At 51.3% G+C, this 26,974-nt stretch overlaps 1 protein-coding gene across 1 annotated transcript in view; it reads left to right on the plus strand.

Moving 5' to 3' along the window:
- LOC144467584 (ras-related and estrogen-regulated growth inhibitor) overlaps positions 1-13,211 on the plus strand; it is a 71,736-nt gene extending 58,525 nt beyond the window's left edge. Inside the window, exons 5-6 of the mRNA XM_078176449.1 lie at positions 321-502; positions 12,652-13,211. Coding sequence (XP_078032575.1) covers positions 321-502; positions 12,652-12,910 — 441 coding nt within the window. The 3' untranslated portion in view covers positions 12,911-13,211. The remainder of the gene's footprint in view (positions 1-320; positions 503-12,651) is intronic.
- Positions 13,212-26,974: the final 13,763 nt, after the last annotated feature.

Here is a 26,974-nt window from a genome sequence, read left to right on the forward strand (position 1 = left end):
CTTCGTACGATCGCAGATTCTATTAATACGGGAAGTACAATATATCAAGGAACTGATAATAATCTGTTCAACGCTCAAATGGCTAGTACCGGGGTCTTTTTCTGGACTCTGGCGTTACAAACGTTCCATCTAAATTCTAATTTTGTGGCAGTCGCCTCTAATTATTAACTATTATTTGAATTAATAACAGAATTAACTTTGATCGCGATAAATAGGTTTTAATTGCAACGACTCGATTACGTCGCCTTTGTTTTTAAATAATTGGAGCGCGTCAATGTTGCTCGGTTTAATAAAATGGTGTTCGTTGGTTGTTCTTTCAGGAAAATGGTTGTCTTTACTCTCACATCCGGTGGGGCGAGGCATTCGTAGTCGTTTACAGCGTGACGTGTAAGCGAAGCTTTCAGGAAGCCCGTGGACTGCTCAAGCAGCTCGCTGATTTACGTCTACCATCCTATTTCACCGCCCTGTTGCTTGGCAACAAGAGAGATCTGGATCATGCTCGGTGAGTGTTAAATCAAGTTCCTAGGAGATTAGCGAACCGGCCGAATTAAAGGTCACATTCTCCGTGGAAATCGGCGGGATTTGCACGACGGGACCGCAAACGCCGGGTTGATTGGATTATTCGAACGTTTCGCGGAATTCCGCGTCTGCCGTCAAGGTCAAGCGAAGGTCGTCTCGCGCAATTCCGTGGTCTCATTTCACGAGGGGGGGAATTAACGGGAACTCTCGGGTTTCTAATTGAAAACGGCCCCATAGCCGATCGCGAATTCCATTCCGTGCCACTTTCCACGAGAATTTCAGTCGACGGTGTCGCTTTCGTCAAGGTCGCGCGGAATTATCGCTGGTCTAATCTATCTTAACGTCACGTCCGATAAAGCTGCGTCGCCTCGACTAAAACGCTGGCGGCTCCTCGAGGTTTTACGGCAACCCGATATACACCTTTAATAATTAGTCGACGTACATTGCGATGAAATAAAATTAACCTCGACGCTCGCAAATTTGTCCGAACTTCGGCTGTCTCGTCGGACCTGACAAGTAGGTCATCTTGCGAGACTCGACGACCACGAGTCCCTGTCACAGCGGTCGATCAAAGGGTGGAATGTCAACATTGACCATGGCGTCACTCGTTTGGCAAACGCTGGACGCTTCGACTCGGTGCTGCAGCCTTCTTTCACAGAAACCCGTAGCAGTCGTCGATCGAGACAGCGCGATGCGGTACATTGAAATCCGAAGCCCGACAGTCGCCATAAATCATCGATCGCCTCCTTGGATTAAAAAGGAAAGAAGCCTTAAACGCGCCTCGTAAATGTTAATGACGAACTTCCACGGGAAAGCGAGCACGTCGGAAAAGACGACGACGAGCTTCGGCGGGGCAAGCTCTAGGGAGGAGATACTAACGACAAACTTCCACCGGGCAACGACCTCGCCGTAAACGATAACAATGGAGCTCGCGAGGGCAACGACCTCGCCGCGAATCTCGACCTGTCCACTGAGATTCAGCGCGATGGGCCATTTTTCATCTATACTTTAATTCGCTTAAATAAAACTGCGGGTAAACGACCCCAGACTAAATAAAGGACGAACTTCCGCCAGAATTGCCATCGTCCGGGCAACCGATGAAGGATCTCAGGAAAAAGTTCAGATTACCGCGGCTGACGGGCGAAGAAGCGTAATAACCGGAGGGCCTCGTCCATTTCGTCCAAGGACATTTTTCGCCAGAAAAGCATTAGCGGCGCAGCGGGACGGTTCCGGTGCGGTCGAGCCTGCAGCGGGTCTAAAATCGGTCGACGGCCGACGGCCGACGGCCGACGCTCGGCGCTCGGCGACAGCGACGCAAGGATGGCCGGCTCGGAACGTCGCCGTCCGGAGCCAAGTCGGCCAAACGAGGCGCGTAAACAGATCTGTCGGTGCGGCGATCGCGTGAACGGTTTCTAGGTGAGCGACCACTCGACCACTACCGGGTGTCGTGCTCGAAACGGTCTCTGGTGTCGGGGAGTGCGGTCGGTGTGGCGCCTCGTTTCGCGTTTCACGCCGCACTCCGCGCCTCGTCGATCCGATCCGATCGCGATCGCGATCGCGATCGAGCCCGCGTCACGGATCGATCGTTCGTCCCGATCGGCTCGAGCGGATGCGCGGCCGACGGGGGGCAGGTGAGAAGAAAAAACCGGCAGGGACAAGCGGTCGATCGATCGAACGAACGAACGAACGATCGGTGAATCGATCGGTGTCGGCGAGCGGCTGCGAATCGCGTGGCGCACGCGAAATCACGCCTCGCCTGGTCTCGCCGAGAGTCTAGGAAACGTTTCGCGAAGATCCTGTTACCCGGCTGCGACCGATCCGCGTCCGCGCCGCGACCGGGAAAGTGAACCGTCCCGATTAATAGGCCGAACACGCACATGGAAGAAAGTAGATAGATGCACCGCGTGGATCGCGATCCGCGGACCGCGATCGATCGATCGGTCGATCGCTCGCTCGCGCCGCGACACCGTCGATAGTCGAACGGTTGCGCCGGGAGGATGCCGGGAGATGAGTATGCTAAGTGCCATTGATAAGCGGCCCGGAGGAGCCGGCCTAGGAATGCCAATTGACTGGGAGGCTTTCGAAACTGCCGGCGTTTCGAAACGAGACTGATAAACTTGTCCCGTTGCTCGCGTCCCGCCAGCCTCTCCGATCGCTCGCGTTCCGCCCGAAACGAATTGGCCGCGGAAAGAGCCGCTCCCCTTAGGGACGCGTAGTTTCGTTCGAGACTGGCGCGCGCGCGGCTATCTTCGGCCGGGCAACCTCTTCGCCAGGCTTATATTTAACTTCCACCAGGTCGAATACCATGAAATCTAAACTTTTCCATCTAGAAAGAGAAAATCGCAGTAACCGTGGAATCGCGTGGAGAACGTTTCGGACATCCCCCCCTCCCGCCCGTAAGAAGCTACACACGCCGATGAAAGTGGACAGGGTCTAGCAGCGATAAATATCGTCTCATATAGATCGCGATTTCACTGAAAAAGGATTCGTCGTCGCGGATGTTTATTTGCCGCGCGCGAAAGTAGAGTAGAATTTTGTCGGGAATCCGAACGATCCGAACGCGATGTTACATAGTATATATTTAGGACAGTCACGATTGCAGATGCGCAACAAAGTCGGGGCACGAGGCGGAGGAGGAGGATGAGGAGGATGAGGAGGATGAGTAGGGTATCAAGGGATATTGCCAGAGGGGTCCAGGTGAACTCAGCGGTTCGGGACCACCGACGGTATTATGATTCTTCTTTCGTGGTCGCCCGGAACAAGGACCTGCAATTAGATGACAATCAACCTGCGCCGGGGAAAAAGTGGGTCGATGGTGTGGGGAAAAGGGGTCAGCCACGGGACAGCTACAGGCTCGCTCGCCGTTTCGTGTGTTTATTCGTTTGCACGGGGCTTCGTAATTGAGAGATCAACGCGCGCGCTGTGGCTCTTGAATCGGAGCTCGCTGGCTGGATTCGAGTTTGATCGGTAATTCCACGTCTGGATTCTTGCGATTTGCTCGTGGCTACTTTTCAATCGAAGTCCAAAATATAAGAAAATCCTCGATTACTTCGTGGAATAGCGGCGGTCTCGTCACATTTTCGAAATTGATTCGCGCGGCATAACGTTCCCAGTTTTTCCCCTTTCACCGGTCGCGTTCCGACCGATAGATTTAATTTAGATAACCTCCCTTAATTTCTCCGGGTCCGGATGACGGGGAATCGGGACGCGGCACGGCGGACGATGATGATACTTTTTGCAAGCTGTCCGGACGCGGCCCGGCCCGGCCCGGCCCGGCTCGTCGATCGCCGTTGGACTTCGTGCCAATTCGCTCGGCACGAAGTGCATCACCGACGCGTCGTCGTCGCGTTGCGTGATTCGGACAGGAGAAAGCTAGGAAATCGTACGAACCAGTCGCCGGCATTTTCTTCTCCTCCCTCTTCCTGATATTTTTGCCGCGGCGTCGGTTTTTCTCCCGGCCGACCGATAAAGATTGGCCTGCGCGCGGCAGCTTATTAACCTTGTCAAAAGGCGCGCGGTTACGCCGCCTCTGCGCGAGATAGTTAATGGGAGTAAACCCGGGCCCGATAAGAGGCACGACACTGCCCGAGATGCGAGCTACGCTCCGTGTAGCCTGAGTGGACTATAAATAGGTGTAGCAGCGCGATAGAAGCTGCCGAGGAAAGTTCGGTTTCTGGGTGAAATGCTGCTCCTCCTTCTCCTCTCCTTCTCTTCTCCTTCTCTCTTCCTTCGAGGCTGTAGCTTCGGAACATTCGAACGGATTCATCGCCAAATGCAATCTCATTTTGTTATGCTATCTTTGACCCATCACCTCTGGGAGTCTCGTGCGAAAATTCGTGAGATCGAGCAAGTTACGCTCCGCAGTAGGTAACCTACTATTTCATCTCGAGACTGTTTCTCCGACACCGAATCCAGCTGGCAGATTTAATACTCAATTTTTCATACCACATATTCTCAAACATAAAATTCGCTAAATCCTCTAAGCGTATATAAAAATGTAAATATTATATATAAATTGATCCATCCGTACCTCTTTAATCCGGGGCATGGAAATTAGGACAGCCACTGATACTGGGACATCCACTCCAGCTCATCGATACGAACGACGCTTTACGATTCGATATTATCGAACACGGTCGAACAGAACGTTGTCTCGAGATCTTCGATAAAGATCGCAAAAGTAACAGTCGATTTCAGGGAAATTTCTTGGCGCGATTCGAGGAGAGTTTAGCATATCGTCGAAGGTTACGAGGTGCCTCGGCCTAGCGAAATTCCACGGCGAGCAACCACTGATCCGTATTCAGTAGCTGGAACACGTCGACGACAGAGCGAAGATATTGGAATACCGAGCCGATATTGTCGGCGACGGGAAAAAAAGATACGAAGGGGTCCGAGATGACGACGGAGACCGTATAATATCGAAATAACGAGAAACAAGGGAGGAAAATATTATTGGAGTATATAAAACGTCGTAACGACGACATCCGTGCGGCTACTTGATCATTCATCGGATGTTACCCGGGCACGCGGACCTTCGTAAATGAATATAGGAATATAGGAACGTGGAGGAAAAATGGGAAACGTGTCTTCGCTAACGACGATCTGCATTCCTACGGGGATCGCCCAGGAAATTCTTGTTCCAGAGCTGCTGCTTGTAAGGGATATCGATATCCGGTTCACCTACGTGTCACTGGCTCCCCTCTCGTCCGCTGGATTAGCTGGACGATTCGCGTCTAAATCAATTTCGATCCTCCGAGTGGAATATTTACCATTTTCTTTATTTTCTGGGATCGCTAGTTTCGCTTAAACATCTGCCACGTTCTGTAGTGGTGCCGTTGACAAATTATTATTTTTGGAAAATTCTCTGATGTAACAATCTCTATGTAATTAGTATTTTATTTTGCAAAGAGTCTGGCGACGATTTAAGGGAAACAAATCTCTGAGATATCTTGAAGATAAAATACGATTTCGTAGTATTTATTATTCAAAGTGAATTAAAAATAGCAAAAGTATTTTTAGTAGAACTTATTGAATATTGTAGAATCTTAAAACAGGAATAAAATACAAAATTGCCTCTCGGAATGATTTTAATGATTTCGAATTTTTTCGTCGTATTTCCAGCCTGCTGTTTTCGTCTGAAACGCGTGAAATCCGCGATTCGTTTCGAACGAAGCGATCCGCACAGGGAGACGTAGAAACACAGCGCGGGAACGCGTCGGCCATTAGAATCCGGTCATTTACATTTACAGGTTTGGCTGAGTCGAAACGCACGGTGAGAAACAGTTTCAGGAAGTTTGCAACCGCGGCCAACCTTCCACCTTTCATAGACCCCGTCCGGGGCTCTCGTCATCAATCATCGCGGATTATCTTTCGTCACTGTACAACCTTTTGTCCGCAGTTAATCTCGCCGGTAGATTAACGTCCGGTTCGCGCGAAATGCCGTTTCATATTCGTCGGCCGGGCATTTTTATCGCATCAAATATCACTTAGGTCGTGGCGGATTCGTTCGAGAGGCTAGCCGGCTCCGGACGATTTAGCCTCCTGGCTCATTTATCCTGGCCAACGCTTCCGTGCATTATCGATTAGTCTCGCCGAGGCCATCTTCGGGTGCCCGTTCTGTCGATCTCCCAAATAATTGGATCTCGCTCGCGATCATTTTACACACCGAAAACGGAGTCAACGATCGTCGAACCGCGGACGTTTATGCGCGACTAACTATACAGAATCTAGAAAATACTGAATAAAAATAAAGATTTAACAACTATTGTAACAATCAATATTACAATAGTAAACTTCATAATATTCACATCTATTTTATTTTATCGTTATTGTAGCGCAAAGGGTTAAGTATTAAATCAACTATTAAGAGCATATTAGAAGCCGTTCTTCTTTCTATAAATCCAAAGTATGCGTAAGACGTGGGACACGCGAGCTATGCAAAATAAAAGGTATATTTTCGGAGTCAGCCGATCGCGACATAAATTTCCGCGCATGTCTCATTGGTCTACCTATTTTCTAAAAAGGCACGCATTTGCATAAACATCCGCAGTATAGTAACGACCATCGTCGGACGGTCGACGACAAGTTAGAAAGCAGGATTGCAGAAGCCGCAACAAACCCGCAGAAGCCGCGACAAACCCGGCGGAATCGATGCAGTGTTGCAATTCCACGCGACACGGAGTATAGTTATGCACGAGAAATGGAACAGAACCTGGAAAACCATGGAAGTATATACGAGCAAGATAAAATTGCAAACCACGTAGACCGCCGATAATAACGAACTACGGTTACGAGACTGCAAATGGAACTGGCGGCAGTGCTCCGTAATTATTTATAGTATGGTGCTCCGTAATTATTTATAGTATAGTGGTCCGTCAACATTTACAGTATAGTGGTCCATCGTTATTTATATTACAGTGGACCGTAATTATTTATTATAGCGCAGCGGTCCGGATATAATCGAACGCGAAACTTTGACAGGATAAACGATTCTAAAAGTCAAGTTTTGCAATGATTGTCCGACGATAAATGTTGAAGGAACAACGACTGGGTCAAGCCGAGTCTCGAATCCTCGGGAAAGGTGTTTTCATAATTTCGATGAAATCGCAGACCAGTTGCATTAGCGCGTCGATAGTGGCAGCGTTAAGAACGTAGTTACATAAATTCCGTCGAACAAAACAACCGTACTAATGACTAGATTACGGATACTTATGCAGCCGCAGATTTTATGGATCAATTTAGAGATGTAGAAACCAAATGGAAACATATTTCCTGGAGCACGTTTTTTCCCCGTCGCTTCCGTGGAACTGTTACAACTCTTTAGATCGAATCGACGTTTTCTTGCTCGAACAAAAATTCTACAAACACTGGAGACACTTCCGAACAAATCTGCAAGCTACAACCCTTTGCCGTCGGAGCCATCTTAACTGGAAATCAAAAATATTTCTTCAGACTTACAGTGTATCTATTTTATATAATCTAAAGCATTTTATATATTACAAAATTAAATTTTGCGACTCGTGCAACAGTTAACAGCACTTTTCTAAATATAAGTAAATTTGATAAAGATTAGTAGCGTTATCATTTTTAGCGGCGCCTTAGGAGCGCCACTCGACCGCAAAGGGTTAAATATATCGTATCTGGGATAGAATTTTGAGGAAAAGAATGGAATACGGAAGCTGAGGACATCGTTGGGAGAAGAGGAAAATGAAGTAAGCGAGACGAGGAGAAGATCCGTGGACGATCGCGGGACAATGGACTGGCGGATCTTTGATCGACGAGTTTATCCTCCGCCTAGGAACCTAGGAAGAGGGAAAACCGCATGGTAGCCAGCTGGATCTCTCGGGTCCGCTCTAAATGCGGCTTTCCAGCGGTGGGTTTTCAAGCCGCGGCCGAACCAGTTTGTCAGCCGTGGTGGCTCCGAGGGATTCGCCAGCTGATATTTCGCGATAAGTTTATCGATGTACGATATTCGCGGCCGGACGCCGCTTCGGATGTATCTAAAGCGGCGATAACTCGTTCCCGGGAGAGTGGTTTCACCAGCCCCACAGCGGCAGGCCTCGGTCTAATCTTTATGAACTCCATTAAGACGGCCGGAACGGCTACTGGGTAGGAAGGAGGCGAGCTGGAAAGAAGCCGGGGGACCCACGTACTACGGGCGCGAGCGCGCGCGCGCGCGGTCGTGGCCGGGGCCGGGGCACCCGCTCCTGAAAAATGCCCGCGCCACGGCGTAAATTTAATTAGTTGCCGGCAGATTATTGGCAACAGAATGCCGGCGAGCGGCCGACGCCGTGGAAAAACCGGCGGCCGATTTATGCGCGATCCTCCGCGATCTTTTCGATTAGGTCGCCGTCGTCGGCCTACCCCTGCGCTGCTATTCTTTGCTTTCTACGCTTCGTCGTCCCGTGCCGAGCTAGCCGGCTCAATTTCTCCGCGGACTCTTTCGCCAACGAACGCCTGCTTCCGGAACTTGGAATAAAACGCTGGACAATTTCTAAAAAAAAATGTCTATTTCAGCGGACTAGGAATTCTCGCGCGTAGAATTCGCTGTCTCAACGAGCTGCGAGATCAAAAATATTTGCTCCACCGATCTTGATCCGACAACATTCGTTCGTCCTTAATAAATGGCGTAGATACACCGAAGAACATTGATTAATGGGAACAGGAACCTGTTGGGAATCCTTTGCTTTTGTTTTATTAATGTTTAAATCCCCGCAACGCGCGTAGTGCAGATATCGAGAAGATTAATCAACGAAAGCGGCGGTCCACAATTACGCTGATTTCGCCGGTTTCGTTTAACGGGGACTTCTTTCTGGGCGTGTTGCGTATAGGTGACGGCTTGTTTCTAGTTTCCGTGCGAGCGTTTGTTGAAATTGCGGCGCGTGTTAAGCTGGCGCCAAGTAGAAAGCACGTGTCTCGGGCAAATCGAGGAACAAGTCTCGCTGGCATGATATGTAGGTGAACAATGTTTTGATATCGAGGAAAGAGGCCTTTGATCGAGCTGGATTTTCCCCGCGGGAGATTTGTTCGAAGCTGTTCGAGATGGATCCGCGGTAGACGCGGGCCAGAGTTCGAGCAACAGCTTGTTAATGGACCGCCGATTTATTAAACCGGTTTCACAGAAACGAGAATTAGGTGGAAACATTCTTCCGCGCTCCTCCGGAAATTGTTCGACGCCTCGTAGCGTCTTGTAATTGTCTGCACTCGGCTGCGACTGTTCTTAGGGCGCGTTTACATAAATTAATGGGGCAAATGCTGGAACCGTGGAAACAGTTCATTTTTACCGTGGAAAAAATTAATTTGGATTGGACGTGGAAAAATTCATTCTCGGCTACGACTGTTCAAATTAGGGCGCGTTTACATAAATTAATGGGGCAAATACTGGCACCGTGGAAAAATTTATTTTCACCGTGGAAAATTTATTTTCACCGTGGAAAATTTATTTTCACCTGGCCCTCCTTTTCGATCCCTCAGAGCTAATTAATTCCATCGTATAGCCAATTCGTATTTCCTCCTACAAAAGAACACATCTAGCGCCTCCGTAATAAGCGCGTGTCTAACATTATGGTAACGGACATTCGTTTCTTTTCATAAAAACGTGAAACCAGGAAATCCTTCAGTCGGATACACATCATTAGCCTTTAGTATCGAGATTATCGCGAAGGTTTCCTACATAATTTCAGCGGTGAGAGAGACACCGGCAATCTTCTCGATCTTATTTTATTGTTATTTTATTCCGTGGACTTCGCGGCTCCTTAAATAGAAAAGGGAAAGTGGAAAATACTCGTATATTATGCCGTGACCTTAAGATTGTAAGATAAGTTTTGATTAAGTAAACGTTACTTCAGAATTTCCAGCCTCGTTGGTATTCCAGAAACCGACAGGCCAACCAATTTTATCGACCAATAAACAAGCTTCTGTACACGCGCCCGAGACCATCGAGGAAATCATCGAACAATAAATCTATACGATACGCGTGGACCTAGTATTCATAAATAACCCCTCCTATCGATGTCTCAAAGAATTATGTAAATCGTTCGGCTGTGCTAGAAATTTTTATTTTTTTATCGCATAGTACAAACATTGGAATATCTAAGTTATTTTATTGAAAATGTATGAGTTTTTGATATCACGAGCTAGAAGTATTAAAAATACGTCAGCAATATGTTCTTCCTAGTCAGGGCAGATTAATGTCGAGTACTAGATCCTCCGCGGTCCCTGCGCGTATCCGAGTAGACCCCGTGGAGGTCCCCGCGGAGCCGCTCGAAGCCGGCGTGTAATCCGGTGATCCTCGTAGTGGTTTTAAAGGTCGTGGCAGGTATCTCGATCCGGCGTGGAGGCACTGAAATGTCGAGCCTCTCCCTTCGTCCAGCCATCTTTCTTCCAGGAGATATTGAATTTTGTCGGCGGCGGCGGCGGCGTTCGTTGGTTCGTTCGCTCGGGCCGCGTCGTCCTCGGCGGTCGGATCGCGGGAAACGAGGGGCTCGAATCTAACACCGTTCCTCGTAAAGCAACGGATCGCCTCGTATAAAATAAAAGGGGACAGATTAACGGCCGTGGACGCGGTGTCCGCTGACGTGTGCATGCATACGGGACGGGACGGGACGGGACCCGTGCGCGCGCGATTAGAACTCTGCGCCGGGCCCTCCCACGCGCTCTTCTCCACCCCGTCTCTCTTCCCTCCCCCCCTTGCATCACCCCCATCCCCCCGTTCGGTTCGACGCGCTTCGTTCGAGTATCATGTGTTCCCGCTTCCCGCGAATTTAATTGCCACCATAAATATTGCCGGCGTTCTCCGTGCCCGGAGTTGATCGCGGCTAAAATATACACGGAGGGGATCCCGGCCGTCGCCCCTCCCGCCCCCCCCCGTACCTCCGGGGATCGATGATCGATCGCCGAACACGAAAAACTGTAACCCTTGCGGCCGATGCTTTTCGTTTGGCGACGGTCGTCGCCGTTTCGTCGCGCCACGCCATGCGGCGACGATAAATCGGCTGGCAATCTTCCGCGAATACTTTGCTATTCTTCGCACCCTCGTAAACGCCGCAGTTCTAATTCGACTTCGATGTCCACGTTTTTATTGCGGCCCGTCTACTATTTCATTGGATGCGCTTTAAACGGTGTTTCCGCTGGAGTACAAGAATAGTTGTTCGTCTAACTTGTAACAGAGTTAATTGTACGTTTAAACGATCGCGTATGTCTGGAAGGAACTACAGACTTTAGCGGTCCTACGTCGAATCATACACGGCATTGATACCCGACGCTAATAGTTGCTCGTTTTACCGATCTACGTTGCAAAAGTATTTGACGAACGCGGCGCGAGTTGCACGCGAGACAAAGTCGCGTACGAGATAATGAGCGAATAATATAACGTTGCTGCACATTGCTGAAATAAAAGGAAGAAAACGCTTCGAGCGAAGATTCTAATGGAATGATTATTGCTCGGGGTATTTGCGCCCGGACCGTTTAAAAATCGATCTGCCGGTTTAATTCAGCGCGCGCGCCATTTCGGCAACATACAATCTCGCCGATCGACGGCGGGTATCAAAAATGATCCGTCGCCGCCGTGACTTAACGAGCCGTTTTGTAACGTTAATGGCGCAGCTCCTCCGGATCTTATAATCGAGCGTCGACCGGCCGGCCGGCCGGCCGAAGCCGCCGCCAATGGCAATTATAAATATCCAGTGGCGTCCAGGCTGGCGAAATTCCAGTGACTCTTCCATGCGGCGTTCTTCCCGCCTTTATGTCCGCGTTCACTCACCTTCCGCCGTGCCGCCGTGCCGCCGCCGCTCTGCTCCGCGTCGCTTCCGTTCATCCGGAACGGTGTTTGCCAAGAAGTCGTGACCCGTTCCGTTCCTCCGCCCGTGGTGGACCTTCGCAGCTTCCGTTGATCCCCCGTGACGCGTTTTTTCCCCGACGCGAAAATTTACGGTCTCCGCGTGTTGCGAAAGAAGCGGCGCGCGCGCTCGCGCTCGCGCGATTGTCTATTTCTTTCTGCCGGCGCGATCCGCGAGAATCTTGGCGTCGGCTTCTGGCAACGATCGAGAATTCGAGATAGTTCTTTGTACCCTCGTTACCTTTCGCTGTTACGATCATTTATCCGTTTATTACACCGCCGGGACGACGATTCGCCCGCGCGCCTTCAGAATTTCAGACGCGAAATTTATTCGGTCGCGCTCGCCGCGATCATTCCCGGAATGATCGCGATTCGAAGCCCGGCACTGTAAATTCGCCGGTCGCCGGGCCGAGTTTTACAGTCTCGTTTGCGAGCGCGCCGTTCCGGAAAATTGGCTCCTTTGAGCCGGCGCGACTTTTGCAGGCTGCGAAAGGTCGGATAAAATTAATAAGCGTCGTTATCGTTGCACGGCTATTTCTAGAATTGGGGTGCTTTCGCCGAGCTATACATAGGCTCGCAGAGATTTGTAACCCTATAAAGATCACCGCAAATAGATTGTTGTCGTCGAAATGCAACACGCGCGGGTTATTTTTAGGTTCGGCGTTAAATTCGCACTTCAAACTTCGCCAAACGATTCTCAACAGCAACTCGAATTTATTATGTCTCTTTCAACCTCGCCAATTTTCGTTCCAATTAGCCGGGACGAATCTAACCATACTTTTGTTGCTCTGTTTCAGAGAGGTGTGCGTGGACGAGGGCCAGCAGCTGTCCCTGGCCCACGGCTGCCAATTCTACGAAGTCAGCGCGGCGGAGAGTCCCGCGGGGGCCGCGCTGGCGTTCCAGGCGCTGCTCAGGGAGGCCCGGTCGGTGCAGCTGCTGCGGGCGCTGCCGATCCGCCGGAAGCTGGGCGTCCACTCCGTCTCGAGGGTGCTGGGCACGATCTTCGGCAAGAACACCACCAAGGACCGGAAGAAGAGGCCGTCGCTGAGCATATGACGCCTCCTGTGCGCCCTCCTCCTCGGAGGACGTGACGAGCCAGACTTGAGGGCCGACGTGGTGGTTCTGAGCAGCAACGTCTACGCGAACCGCTGACGAGAGGACGCCGATCGGAAGCAGCGATCGGAAGGCGGGGAGGTCGTTTCCACGATCTCCTCATTATTCCTCCTCGTCCTCGCGCGGAGGGAAGAGGACGCGGCCGAGTCTCCATCATCGGAGGACCGTCCTGCACCGGGACCGAGGTCCTCGATGTCTGATCCGGGGACATTGGATCCGAGGATCCACTGATTGGAGGAGGAGGGCGCGCGCAGGATCTCTGGGAAGGCGGCGGAAGGATCGACGACGCGTTGGACGGCAAGGAGACAGACGGCGGCGGCCGTCGTGTCGGGACGGATCGCCTGGCATTTGCGTGAGATCCTAGAGACGTTTCATTTAGTATCCGGCTAAGAAACATTCGTGAGAACAGTGGATTGATCGGGCCGTGTGAAAGACTGCCGCCGCGGCCGTATCGTGGAAACGACGCCGGAATGCCTCGAGTGAAATTCGAAGTGGAAACCGAGAGCGCGCAGGACATGGTTCTCGTTTCGTTATCCTTCGGCTCACGGCTCGCGGCTCGCGGCTCGCGGCGCCCGTGCGTCGGCGTGTAAGTACGGTGCCCCTTTTCTTTTCTCGTTTCAGCGTCCGATCCTGACGACCGGGCCGCGGACCGGGCCGGTGGTTCCTGAACGTTCTAGCTTTAAACGCGTCCGGAATGGCACGATCGCGATGGTAGAAGCCTCTCCTCGCGTGGAATCCCGTTGGCAGCGCAGCGACGAGCTGTCCTTGTTTCTGGTCGGTGGACAGAGCTAGTAAACCTTGCGAAAGCTCCTCCGCTTCGTTTCTTCGGGGAGAACTCGGCACTCTTTGGTCCGTTACCTTGTCTTCGAAAGAATAGAGCGACTGTTTTCTGTATCGTCGTTGATAGACTGCGGATTTTCATACATTTGTCATAATAATGAGTCAAATGAAAATTAAAGCAATAGCAAAATTAAAAGAAATTACAGAGATCGAAATGTGTCGCTTGCAATGAAATTAAATTGATCGACGAAGGGAAGCGATTCGAGTCCGGTGGCTCCTTCGTTTTGCAATCGATGCAGAAAACATTTGTTTTGCGCAGCGATCCGCGGTCTAGTCATCGTTTTAGGAGGTCGGCGCTGAATCTTTGAAGATGACGCGTTTGTTTGCGACTGGACAGGGAGAGCTGATATTTCGCGGAGTCTGTTGTTTTTCGCGACGAGCAAGATAGAGGTAATCGGGACCACCGAATGTCATCACTGCGTCTCGAGACACGTTCGAGATATACGATTACTTCGATCGTAGCAGTGGAATTCGACCGGGGCCTCGGAGTTAGGGGAGTCCGGCACGCGCGATCGTCTGTGCGGGCGTCGAAGTCGCCGCGTTCCCGGCGATCCAGAGGATTCGTTTCCGAAAATAAGCTTTCAGCGGTTCGGATCTTGTTCGTCGCCTAGCTCCCGCTGCGAGCGAGTCGACGGCAGCGGATTTACGCGGACGGATCGCTCGTTCGTGGCCAGGGGACGGGTTACGGTTTTTGGAGATGTCAGAAAGAGACGCGGAAGGAAGTTCGTGCCATCGGAGGTTCTCTCGTCGACTCGTGGAATCCCGGCTCGCCCTGATGCGAGAGGATCGTCCCACCTACGTTTCGCGTGTGATATTATAAGATTTGCTAGTTCCGAGCTCGTTTCGCTGCCCACGAAACTGGAAACGAGTACTCGCGTCGCCTTCGAAACTAAACCCGACAGTCTTTCAAATTTCGCAGCCTCCGGCGAGCGAAGACCGTTCGTTCTGCGAGGAATGCGCTCCGACCGCGATCTTTCCTTTCTGATCGGTGTCGCCTCGAATGTCCGCGATCTACGGTTGACGGAAGCGCGGCGTTCTTCTTTCAATTTTAACAACACGAAGATCTGCGAAGTCCGAGTCCGCAAGTATTAACACGTTCGCTACGGTATTTATCCGACATCGTTGCACGACCTTCTGCAACTCTAATACTTATTTAAAGTTGCAAGGCGCGGTGAAAGAATTAGATAAGAATCGCCCGAACGATAAATGCCAGAACAAAATTTTTATACTATTTTCGATACCGTGAATAGTCAGACAGCAGTTCCGCAGCTAAAGCGAGAAGTTTATCGGACCGGAAATTGTTGCTGGTCGGCCGCTATGGCGTTGCAGCGGGTCAAAAGAAATTACGAGGAGGCGAAGCCATCGATTTGCCAAGCGTTACGCGGCGCGCCGTTAAATAACAATATGTATCTAATTAATTCGACTTTCTTCGCACCAGAGTGCCGAGGATACACACGCGTGTATATGTATATGTATATGGAGGGCCGCAAATACGGCGAGCGTGTTAATTAACTTGCGATCGCGTCCGGCGTCAACTGTGTCATCGTATTCGGGGCGACTCGCGACGATCGTTGTTTTAACGCGCGGGGAGAGGGGCCCGCGCCGAAAGAGATCGCTCGATCGTGAAACGGGAGGAGGAAGCGCGGCTGAAATCGTAACGAACTGGTTGTAACGTCAGGCACGCGGCCGAGTTTTGCTTTCGAGAGTTTATTCTGCGCTCGGGAACGATCGCGGGACGTCGCGTCGCGGACGGACACGCTCCGCGGACCCAGCGTCGTCGCGACGCCGCGTCTCGAAATATTAGCGCTCGGAATTCTGTTCCACGGACACGCCGCCCGCGTTTCTCGTCCGCCGATCGTTCAATTATTTACGAACGGTCGGCCGGCCGGCCGGCTGCAGAAGTTCTTCTTTGCGAATCACGCGCTCGAGGAGATCGAGCTCCACCCGGTCGTATTTTTATGGCGAGCGAATCTCACGCACCGCGCGAAACTACTCGTCCATCGAAACCATTTCTTCGGATTCTTCTTGCTTTATCCTTCGCGTTGCGCCAGCCTTTTACGAGCCATTTGGGAAAGTTCTGACTGATTTTCCATCCGTTGCCGTTAACTTTGCTCGGAACCGTTCGATTCTCAAATTAATTAAATTCTCCCAGGCAGAATCTGATCTCGATTATTTATTACAAAGAATCTCTGTCGCGAGTCAGACTCGTCCAAGCACGGCAAAGCGAGACTTATTTATTAGAACGCGATTTTATATGAAAATTGATGACACGATTATTTCTCGAGCATTTTTAAAATCACGCTCGATAATGTCTTGAAATGTTCTCAGCTGTTGGAAATTGCTCGAAATCGTTTACGGATAAAGAACGAAGGATCCATTTGCGATCTCAATTTGTCATTGTCCGCGTCGACGAGCCAATTATCGTAGAATTTTTGTGGCGGTCGGCACTGCAGCAAACGAGAACGACGCGTCTCGCGAGCGGATCACCGAGCGCGGAGTAATCGATTCGATGACCTTAATGTTCCTACCGAAACTAGCCTAAGTGTACATAGCGCACATTCACTTGCTGAGTAAAACACTACAGAGATTCGAGGAATCGACGAAGCATAGATGGTAAGATTTCAAATGAGAGAGAAAGACAGCGGGAGAGAGAGAGAGAGAGAGAGAGAGAGAGAGAGAGAATTCGGCCATCAAATTTTGTAGATGAGCCGACACGGCCGTGATTTGTCGAGGAGATATTTATCGCGGTTTCGCGTGCACGTTTTCGTTCGTATCGTGTGAATTCGGAATCCTTCGTTTTGTTTCTCGTTTTTCTGTGCTCTTCTTCGTCCACTTCTTCTTCGTCTTCTTCTACTTCTTCTACTTTTTCTTCGTCTTCTTTCCTTGCGTTTTCTCTTGCGCCGATGAGATCACTCTGTGTGACCAGATTCGAGCATTTTCTTCTCTTTCTTTCGTTGTAAAGGATGATCGTTCGTTTTTCTACGGTAACATGCTAACGACCATGGTCGAGTTTAAGGTTCTTGCGTAATGCATATTACGTGTATGTATATTTTCAGTGCCTTCCGTATTGACAGTGACGGGTGTTAGAGATATAGAAAGAGTGAGAAAGTGAGAGAGAGAGAGGGATACATGTAGTTCATCTTTTTCTGAACTCGCGGGGATACCTTTTCTGGGATCGACCATCGATTTTCGTTCGGCTCGAGACGTCGCGGTCGAGAGTCGAGACGAATCGCGGCGTGTTCTCTTCTTCTGCTCTGGCCTGCCATTCTCTTCTTCTCATTGTTTAGAAGAAAATGCCAGCAAAGCTTGTATTTATAAGCGGACGATTTAAATTGAATGAAATGTGATAGAGAGCTTCGGCACTTTTTCGTGGGAAAATTATTCTGAAAATGGCATCCCAGAGCATCTGGATAATAGAAAAATCTTTAAAAATATTAATAATGGTAACCGTAACCGTGTCTAAATTAAAATCAATTTAATCGACTTCTATTTGCCCTGAGAGAATTACCGCACCATCGCAGTGGCAGCAAATCAGTAAAATCGGTAGCCATATATGGAAGGGTTCGAAGAAAGTGCCGGAAGCTGATAGATCAATATCGAAGAGAACGCGTCAATAACATTCGGCCATAAGTCGCATCCTCGACTGTAGATCGACGCGCGTCGAATTTACAGTTTGCGAACGTGTCGCGCGAAGAAAACACTAAATGGAGCAACAGGGTAGTGTCCGCACGGCGGTTGCGGGTGCGGGGGCGGGTGCGGGGGGAGCGGATGCAACGCGTCGACCTCGGGCCGGAAAATCAATTTTCGTCTCGTCTGTAATCCCGTATGTGCTGTGGATATATTTTTCTTTCTCCGCCGCGCGGTCTCTCCGAATTCGTTCGTCTTTCTTTTTATATTTTTGTACCTTCCACCATGGGAAAAGTGGAACGATAAATATTTGTGCAGCATCGATAGTAGCCCGTTGGTACGCGAAAAAAAACTTCTCGCGGGGATCGACGTGCGCGCGGTCGAGAAAAGGTAAACCGACGTGCGAGAGGATATGGTCGAGGGATGAAAGATTGTGCTTCCAGAGCGTGCCTAATCGATACATTCCAACAAACAAACAAACAAAAACAAACAAACAAAAAATGCGTGTGAAAATCGGAGAATCTTGGGGGCGCGTGTGTGTTATGCGGTTTTCGAATTCTGGCCGATATCGATCGCTGTATTTTAAGTGCTAGTCACTTGTTATCGTAAATTGAGAAAGAATAAAATTCTTTTGTTAAAAAAAAAATTGATCAAGGGTGTTCGATTCTTCCGAGACCATCTCTCCTTGGTCCAAATCCATGTTCCTATGTGCAATAATCATTCGTCTAGTTTCATCTTCTTCTTTATTATCCTTCTTTGTCCACTATCGTCTCGTCCTTGTCATAATCAACCAGGGTCGCATCATAACTCCACTCCGATGAAATCTAGATCATCTCTAATCCTGGTCTGTCGATCCTTGTTCAAACTTTGCTTGAGAGTATATTTCCAATGTAACACCTAATGTTCCCATATAAAGCTTAAAATTGCTATTTCGTAGAACGATCCGCAGTCCAACCCTAACAGGATATCCTGTGCGTGGGAGGGGTTAAAATGAAAGTGGCAGCGAGCGTGGCCGAGCGAGTGGTAAATCTGTGTATCGAAGATGAGCGAGGCGAAGCAATTGGCAGCGGTGTCGGATGGCGGAGGACGACGGCCAGCAGCCGGCCAGAGAGATCGAGGGTGCCGTTCGTTATTTTCTCGAAGCTGGTGGTCCCGAATGGAGGGAGCGGCGCGGTCCGAGTCGGAGCCGAGGAGTCACCGGGACCAGCTCTCTCAGGGTTCCCTCGCCGTGGCAAAATTAGACGAGTCGGCGGCGCGGCGGGATGCACATGACACGGCATCGCACGGTAGGGCAGGGCAGAGCAGAGCAGAGCAGGGAGCAGAGCAGGGCGGCGAGTGAATCAACGATGGACTGACCGAATAACTAGCGATTCGGGCCAAGGTTTCGGGTGCAACACGTGTTTGTCAGCCGCGATACAGAAATAAAGCACGGTTCCCTCCTTTCACGGCGTCCGGCTCGCGACGATAACTCGTCGCGGGCAATATCGTTTGTCAATGGGGAGCCAGCCCCGTGGCAGAAGAAGAAACGGCAGCCGGAGCCGAGGGGGGCGCGGCCGGAGCCCGAGGCGAGCTACCATGCGCGTCGCGGGAGATGCGGTAGACGCGGGAGGAGGGCGGTGGCCGCCACGGACAAAAAGAAGGAGCAGAAAGCGCACGCAAAAATAAGCGGGCATTTCGGCATCCCTGCTGCGTGAATCACTGATCGTTAATAAATTTCAGTGGAAAAGGAACACCCGAGAATCCGGCGAGCGGCGGCGGCGGCGGCGGATACGAAATCGACCGGAGAGCGGTGTTCACCTGTGCTCCGGGCCTTAATGGCTCGGTGTTGCTTGATCACCGGCGCGTTATTGTTCGCGTGCTCGCCAGGTGATTTACAGGCTCCGCAGCTAGTCGGAGAACGAGATCGAACGGCGAGGCGTGCTCGAACCGTCCGACTCCCTGCGATCTCGTGCGGGGGTGAGTCGTTTCTTCGAGTCGTTCGTTCGTTCGTTCGTTCGTTCGTTCGTTCGGATGGAATTGGCGACTCCGCTGCGACTTTATGCTTTCGTTTGTAGATATTTTTGGAACGCGATCGATCGTTTATTTGGACCCCCGAGTGTTAATTAACCTTTGGACGACGGATGCTGTTTTATTTCGGCGGCGGGGTAGGAGATCCGGAGGTCGCAGAGGGGAGGTATTACCCTAAATTCCCGAGCCGATGTATGGCGGCATTCATTTCTATGTTTACCTACACGTAGCCACTGTTCGAGGCGTCCTTCTCCGCTTCCATGGCACTTGCGCTCAGCATGGATACGCAAATACATTCGTCCTTCCATCGCGTAAGTACCATAACTTGTTCTACTCGAATGCATTAGTGTCTGTAACCACTACGATTGGATCCTGTCGACTTTTCATTCGAATGCCTTCGCGAAATTAATTTTCTACACGCTGGTTCCCATAGAATATAATAATCATAATCTGCGCGACGCGCAGACAAGAAACGATTGAATTCCAGGCACTACATTATACGACGCTCGACCGCGGAATAGGTGCGTGAAATATAAAACAATCGACAACCGACTGCGCTCGCACATTCCGCAGTCTCTAAAAACGCTGAACAGTGTTGTTCGCATAGATCGCGCTACGATAGCGATTCGTTCCACTGCGAACGCATCGATCGCGCTATACTATCTCTACTCCTCGTGATTTCATCCGACATCGTCGCGATCGCGTCGGAAATACCAGAAGTCCGTTTCACTTTTGCTGGCTCCCCGCGATTCGCCATTTTCCCAGCGAACGTATCGCGAAAAAGCGAACGAAAGCAAAAGAAGATACAATTTCCAAAGAAACAGTCGCGACGACCACAGAGGCGCATTACCCGAAACTTTATCGGCTCGTTCTATCGGCTGGCGAGCTCTCTCGTTCGTCTCCTTTGTCCCCGTCGAACAAAACGAAAGTCACCGGGCGCCGCACGAGGAACAAAACGAGAAGCAACAACCGAGAAAGAGGGAACAACAAATACGAAATAAAAAAAGGGAAACAAAGGAGGACACTTTCTTTCGGTGGGACCCGACATCCACGAACTTTCATCCGCCTCAGAAAGCAACAGGATTTTCCAGGCGGCGCGCGCGCGCGCGAGTGGCGGGCTCCGTTCCGGGCGACGACGTAACGAGGTGACAGGTACAAGGCCTGAAAACGTGACCGGGTTTAGAATTTCCAAAGGGGGTGGCGGCGGCGGACCCCGTAGAAAACTGGCCGTGAGCCCCGGAGGGCCCCCCGGTCGTGTTACCGCGGGCCCTCGCGCCCCGGCCGCCATCTTGTCGGCCGCGGGGAGAAGACAAACGAGCGGTGGCCGCCGATAAAACGATGCTCGGGCCCCGCTCTCGATTTATCGCCGCGAAATGGTGCACCGGCTCCGCGCGTCGCGCGTCGAGCCCTGCGCTCGACGCGCGGTGTCGCGGCTCGCGGCTCGCGGCTCGCGACTCGCGCCGGGCAAACTCCAATTTGCGTATTTCAGCTCGCGAAATTGGAACTTCGCCGGTGCGTGTCGCGTAACCCGATAACGGGGCTAACGTTTCCGACCGTTCCCGACCTCCCCGCCCCGCCCCGCCCCGCCCGTCGCGATATTATCTGCGCGATTTGCATTAATTGCCTTATCGTTCCGGGGCACGCTCGCCAGACGGTATCCTCTTTCTGCCGAGGACAATATAGAGCTCGCCCTTTCGCCGCGACGCGCACCGATCGCCCGAGAATCCGGGAATTCGGCGCTGGAATGCCGAGCGTAGACATTTTTAACCCCGCGCAGGGTTAAGGGGCATTTGCGCCCATCGACGAGGCATCGAAGCGGCGCGCGAGAATTTCGATACGCTGATAGGGGTTTTGCGCTTTCGGAAAGAATGATAAAACCCCATCGATCCGTTAGGCTCGCGCTTCTTGGCTCGTCGAGGTGTACAAACGGACCTTGGAGCGTTGAAGAAAATGAAATGAGAAACAGGAGGAGCCAGCTTTTGGCATAATTCAAGGTAACCCGAGTCGCGGGCCACGGACGGGGTCCCCGGCGAGGTGCTCGGCGCATCGACAATGGCCCGCCCGGCGTGTAACTCTGCGTTTAGACGACACGGGACGATGCGAGGCGCGAAGGAAACGGTATATTCCGTGTCTGCTGCCCGCCTGCAGAAGGGGGCGAACCAGCGAACGCGGAGGCGGGCTAGACGCAACGCGAGGACCGGGGCAAGCAGCCTCGTCGCCGGATGATCCTGGTCGTGGTCGTGGTCGTGGTCGTGACTCGAGACGTGACTGGCAAGGTCGTAGGTCGGCTCGCTGCACCTTGCACCTCCACCTTCCGAGCCAGGAACCAGCCGCACCGTGTCTGGCCTCGGGCGAGAGTTGAAATTTAATACATGCGCATAACTCTCGATACTCTCCGAGTTGTTCCCCCCTTAGGAAAGGGGTACGTCGCAGCGTCGCCTCGCCTCGCCTCGCCTCGCATCGCGTCGCGTCGCCTCGGAGCTCCCCCCCGCCTCGGAGGGAAGACACTGAAATCCAGCTAGGGGAACGCTTTATAGGTTATCGGTCGACGCGACGCGACGCGACGCGACGGGGGGAACAGGGAGGCTCGAAAGGGTCAGCGTGACTACGTGAACCTTGATGGAGAACGATCTACCTGTTGCATCTTGCAACGACGCGACGCTGCGCCGACGTTTTTCTGTGGAATTCAGAGGGTGTCTTCGGCCGTGGCTCCGCGCACGCTGGGATCCGTTCGTCCGTGGGGAATTTCGTACCTCGGGCAGGAATTCTTTCGGGCTCGAAGTCGTTCCTTAACCCTTTCACGCATAAATATCTTCGACGATGGGTTGCCAGAATGATTCCTATTGTTAAACTCGTTTCCAATTGGCGACATTCGATCCGCTCGTCGCAGTTCTCGCGCATGGTCAGAGCATTAAACGTACAGGTACAAAGTTAACTAAACTTTGCAGTATTTATGTTTGGTTGTCGAGCCCGAACTAGAGGCTCGCAGTAGAGTCGAAAGATCGGAGACGCGGCAACCGGACCAGCGGTCGAATCCGGGCCTGAGAGAGGTATCATTAAGATAAATGCTCCCTCGTTTACTTCCACACCACGAGGACCCCTTTTTTCGCGGCAGAAACCCGACGGAACGACGGCCGAGCAGACGGGGATGAGAAACGGCCGGATCGGAGCGTGATAAATCAAGCTCCCGGGTTAACCGTAAACGTCAGAACCAGTGGCCTTCGAATGTGGTCATTTTCAGCAGGTAATCGCCGCTGATGGGCCTACTCAGGATTCACTGAAACGGTAACGGATCCGCGAACGCCCGGCCATCGGCGAGGTAATATATCGAAGGGAGGGGGGGAGGAGTGTGCCGCGATTTGTCGCGGTATTAATGAGCTTGCGGTCTCGACAGAATTTATTGCTCGCCGGGGCCGTCTCTGGAATGTCCGCCAACTTGCTTTTTAACGAAAACCTCCCGCGGACGTGTTTTATTGCAAAGTCTGGCCCCGCTGTAAAATCACGCGCGACGATATCGATCATTAGAACGGACGCGGCAGTTCGGTCGATTTGTTCTCGAATCGGCCGATGATACGGTGTTTCGCGGGGGAATTTATCGCCAAGCGGTTTCCATAAATCGTTCATTTTAATTGTCGATTTTATCGTCGCGAAGTCGCAAAAGCGGTTCCGAGAGTTGACATTTTATTTTCACCGTGGCCGCAACATTATTCATCGCGAGACAAATTAATCCTGGAACAGACGTTGTCACGAGTCGCGGAGTCGTCATTTTCGTGCGACGTCTCGCGGCAACTTTCGAGAGAATGGAAACGTCGAACACGTTTTTCCGTCCCCGCGTTTTCTAAACTCCTTTCGAGGCGAACCGTTCACCTCGGCAATATCGCGGCAATTAATTAACAGTTGTGCAAACAGAGCTCGGACTTTGAAGTTGAAGAGCAGAGAAACGACGGTCGTCGTGCGATAGCTATCTCGGGACAGAGCAAGAGACTCGCCGGCTTCCTATCCCGTCTCTCTGCCAACCTGTCACCGATGAAACATCGCGATACGAGGTCACGTTTAATCGTCGATTGTCTTCGGCGGCCGCATTCCGCGGTGATAAGCACTGTTTACGAAGCTCCGCGCGATGCTCGGGCGCCGCGCGCGGACCGAGTCGGATCGAAAGAATGTCGCGTTAATCCAACGAAAGGTCGTTGCTAAACGGCAGTTGCGTCGATGCGTGCCAGGTGGCTAGCGAGCGTCCTTGTTCGCAAATACATACCAACAATAGGACAATTTTTGATTTTGAAAATAAATGGCCTCCGAACGCGTCGAAGGGAGGGCATTTAGTTTTTAGTCGTAACCTAACTCTGTCTTGTTAGGCCCTGCTACCTACACTATACTTTATCCTGCGGACTCTCAAATTATACCATGCGCTATAATAAATAAAACTCCGTGACCACGAATCGAGAGTGGTAGAAGTGTGTCATATATTAAATTGGAAACTATGAAACGGGCGTCGCAGCTGTCTAAAGCCTAAACAAAAACACCCGTTTCATAGTTTCCAACCAAATATTCCCCCTATTCGCCTCATCTCTAATTTACTAGTTTCGCGAACTGCACGGACACCTCGCGCATCGAACGGCGAACGATGCTCGCCTACGTTTCGCATGATTCCACGCGAGAAACGATCCGCGGGGAAACGGTTCTTCCGAGAAGAATGGATCAGCGGCGAGTATTGCTTAAATATTTATCGCATTCCGGAGGAATCCACGAGGCTGTACATCCTCGGCCGTTAATGATGACTTACATTACGCGTAAATTCGCTTCGTAAATATTTTCGGAAGCTGGAGGAAGCGGCGAGCCGGTTCCAACTATTATTCAACGGGACCATAAATTCCGTCCAATTACCGGCACTCTGTAAATCAATTTGCGAGAATGCTGCCAGATTCTCCAAGTACATACCTACCGCTGTAATCGGAAACGTTGCGAATTTATGCGCGTTTTCGGTAAGCGGCGCGAAACTGCCTCTAATTCGAATCGCAATGAAAATCGAAGACGTTTCTTCTCTTTTATTAGCCAAAATTACGGTAATACTATTTTACGAATATTAGAAAGCGTCAAATATTCTTTAACGATAACGTTATGGAAATATGGAAATGTTGGTAGATTTAATCAGCCTATAATGACGTAGATGTCGTAAAATGTTAATCAGAGTTGTTGAGGTGTGCTGTAAAACTTGTGTAAACAACTATATTTAGAGGAAGATAGAAAGGTGCGCTGGAAAAAATATAATACAATACATATATAGAAATATAATATGGTAAGCAAGGCGACTGTACACATTTTTGTGCCTCGCATATTCCCAGGTATGCCTAAACCCTAATCAAAGTTCCAAACTCCGAACGTAGAGGTTTTCACAAACTACAGAAATTCGTCATTCTGCTTAACAATAGTAAATCCATAAAAAGCTCGGATTCACCGAGAGGCGAACGGCGCGAAAATACTGATTCGCCGAAAGAAATCCGCCTTGCTGCGATTAATTCGGGACGTGACAGTTTCCTCGATCCTTGCCAGATCGAGGGAGAGAGCGCGCGCGTGCCGGAACGATCTCGACCCGATCGCCCGTGAATCATCGAGCAATGACCAAGTTCATCGAATTCCTCGCGAAACCCCTTCCGAAAGAATAACGCCGGAATAACGCGAGGGGCCAACGAACCCGGCCGGCAGGCATTTTACCGTAAAGAAATCGTTAAATTTAGCCGCTCGTGGAAGTATCTGTGCCAAATATACATTTTTTCTCGGGTGTTCGAACGGCCGCGTAGAGACTGAACAGAAAATCGCGCGGCGAACGACACCAAAGGGGGATAGGGAGGAAATTCTTCTCCCCGTGAGTTCGTTAGCGGAAGGATGTTTCCGCGAGAGAGTTCAAAGAGAGATGCACGCGCGGTTCGCTGGCCGACGCTAATAAACACCGCGGGGACAGCGCGACGCTAAATCACCGGCGCGCCGCGCCGCGCCGCGATGCGATGCGCCTGGGACGCGTCGGGCAACGAATATTTCTAATTAACGTAGCATTACCGCATCGGGCCGGGCCCGAGCATAATAAATACGTCGGGGATATTCCCGACCGTGTGTCGCGATAAACGCGCTTTTAATCGTCGGCTTGGAATTACGCGTCGCGCGGATCGCGGACGACATAATTAACGCGGCCGCCGTCGAGCGCGATCCTCCTCCTCCTTCCTCCGTCCCGCCATTCTCCAGAATCTTTCGTCGAAGCATTCGTCGCGTTCGATCTCGCCGCGATAGCGTCGACGAATTCCGACCGCGTCGTTTTTATCGCGCGTCACGCGACTTGCAAATAAAATAGTAGCGCGCGCGCGATGCTTAGACCGCGAAAATAAATGGGAAACAGAGGCCGCGACGCGCGGACGTTGAAAACATTCGCAGCTAGTATCGGGCGTTAAGGCGTTCATATTTTTCTGTCATAAATTCGTGCGAGGTTTGTTGTTCGCACATTTCTCGAGATAGAAAACTCCGCGGCCGGTATTTATTGTCAGTTTTTTTGAAAATATTCCCACCGCTAATAAATTCGGCTGGCGCCAGCGCGCAGCCTCCGCAGCCATCCGATTACGTCAAACGGAAGTAATTCTTTACACCGATACGAAAAGATCTCCAAAATACCGGGCGCGGCGTTTTTGTCATTTCGAGAATATAATCGGCGCGATGCGTTCGGTCGTGGTGCGAGCCTCGCCTCGGCTTCTGTCCGCGGGTACGCGACGCGGTTAAAAATATTATGGGGTCCAGAGGCGAGCGCGGCCGTAGCTAATTTAAAGTCGCCGACACCAGAAGCATCCCCTAAGCTTGGCAGCGACCCTCGCGCGCACAATAGCCGATCGGAGAGAGAGAGAATCCAGCGGTTCATTCCCCTCGCGGCGGACCGCGCCGAAAATACACGCCTCGCGTATCGCGCGGGCCGATTAAAATCGTCAAAAAGCTGTCGCATAAATTCGGCGGCTCGTGTACCGGATCTCGAGAGCACGCTGTAGGGGAGTAAATAATTCAGGCGCGTTCCTGTGCCGGGGCAGGGAGAGATTTAAGCGGCCTCGTTGACGCGAACGCGGAACGGACGTTTCCGGGAGGAGACGGAGGAAAACAAGAGGAGAGAAAAGAAAAGGAAAGAGGGAGAGAGTGTAAGGGATGGGCCGATTTGTTCGGCGTAACCAAGGATCAATCTATTAATCGTTCGTTGATCGCGCTCGGTTTTCATTTCGAGTACGGATCGCGACGCGCCTCTTCTCGAAATACGTATCCGGCCCCCGGAGGCGACGTCCGGCGTCGTTTTACGATCGTAAACGGCTCGCGGCAGAGACAGACAGACAGACAGACAGCCGCACGATCGGCAGAGAGGGGGCGGAAAATACTAGGGCGACGACGAGGAACGTCGAATGCTCGCTGGCTGCCTTCTCCGGCCGGCCAGCGCGCTCGTATTCCTCGATGTAAAATTAGAAACGCCGCGCCGCGCCGCTCCGCGCCGCTCGGCGCCCGGCGAGGCGCCAG

Source organism: Augochlora pura, chromosome 3 (assembly GCF_028453695.1).
Source record: "Augochlora pura isolate Apur16 chromosome 3, APUR_v2.2.1, whole genome shotgun sequence".
NCBI lineage: Eukaryota > Metazoa > Arthropoda > Insecta > Hymenoptera > Halictidae > Augochlora > Augochlora pura.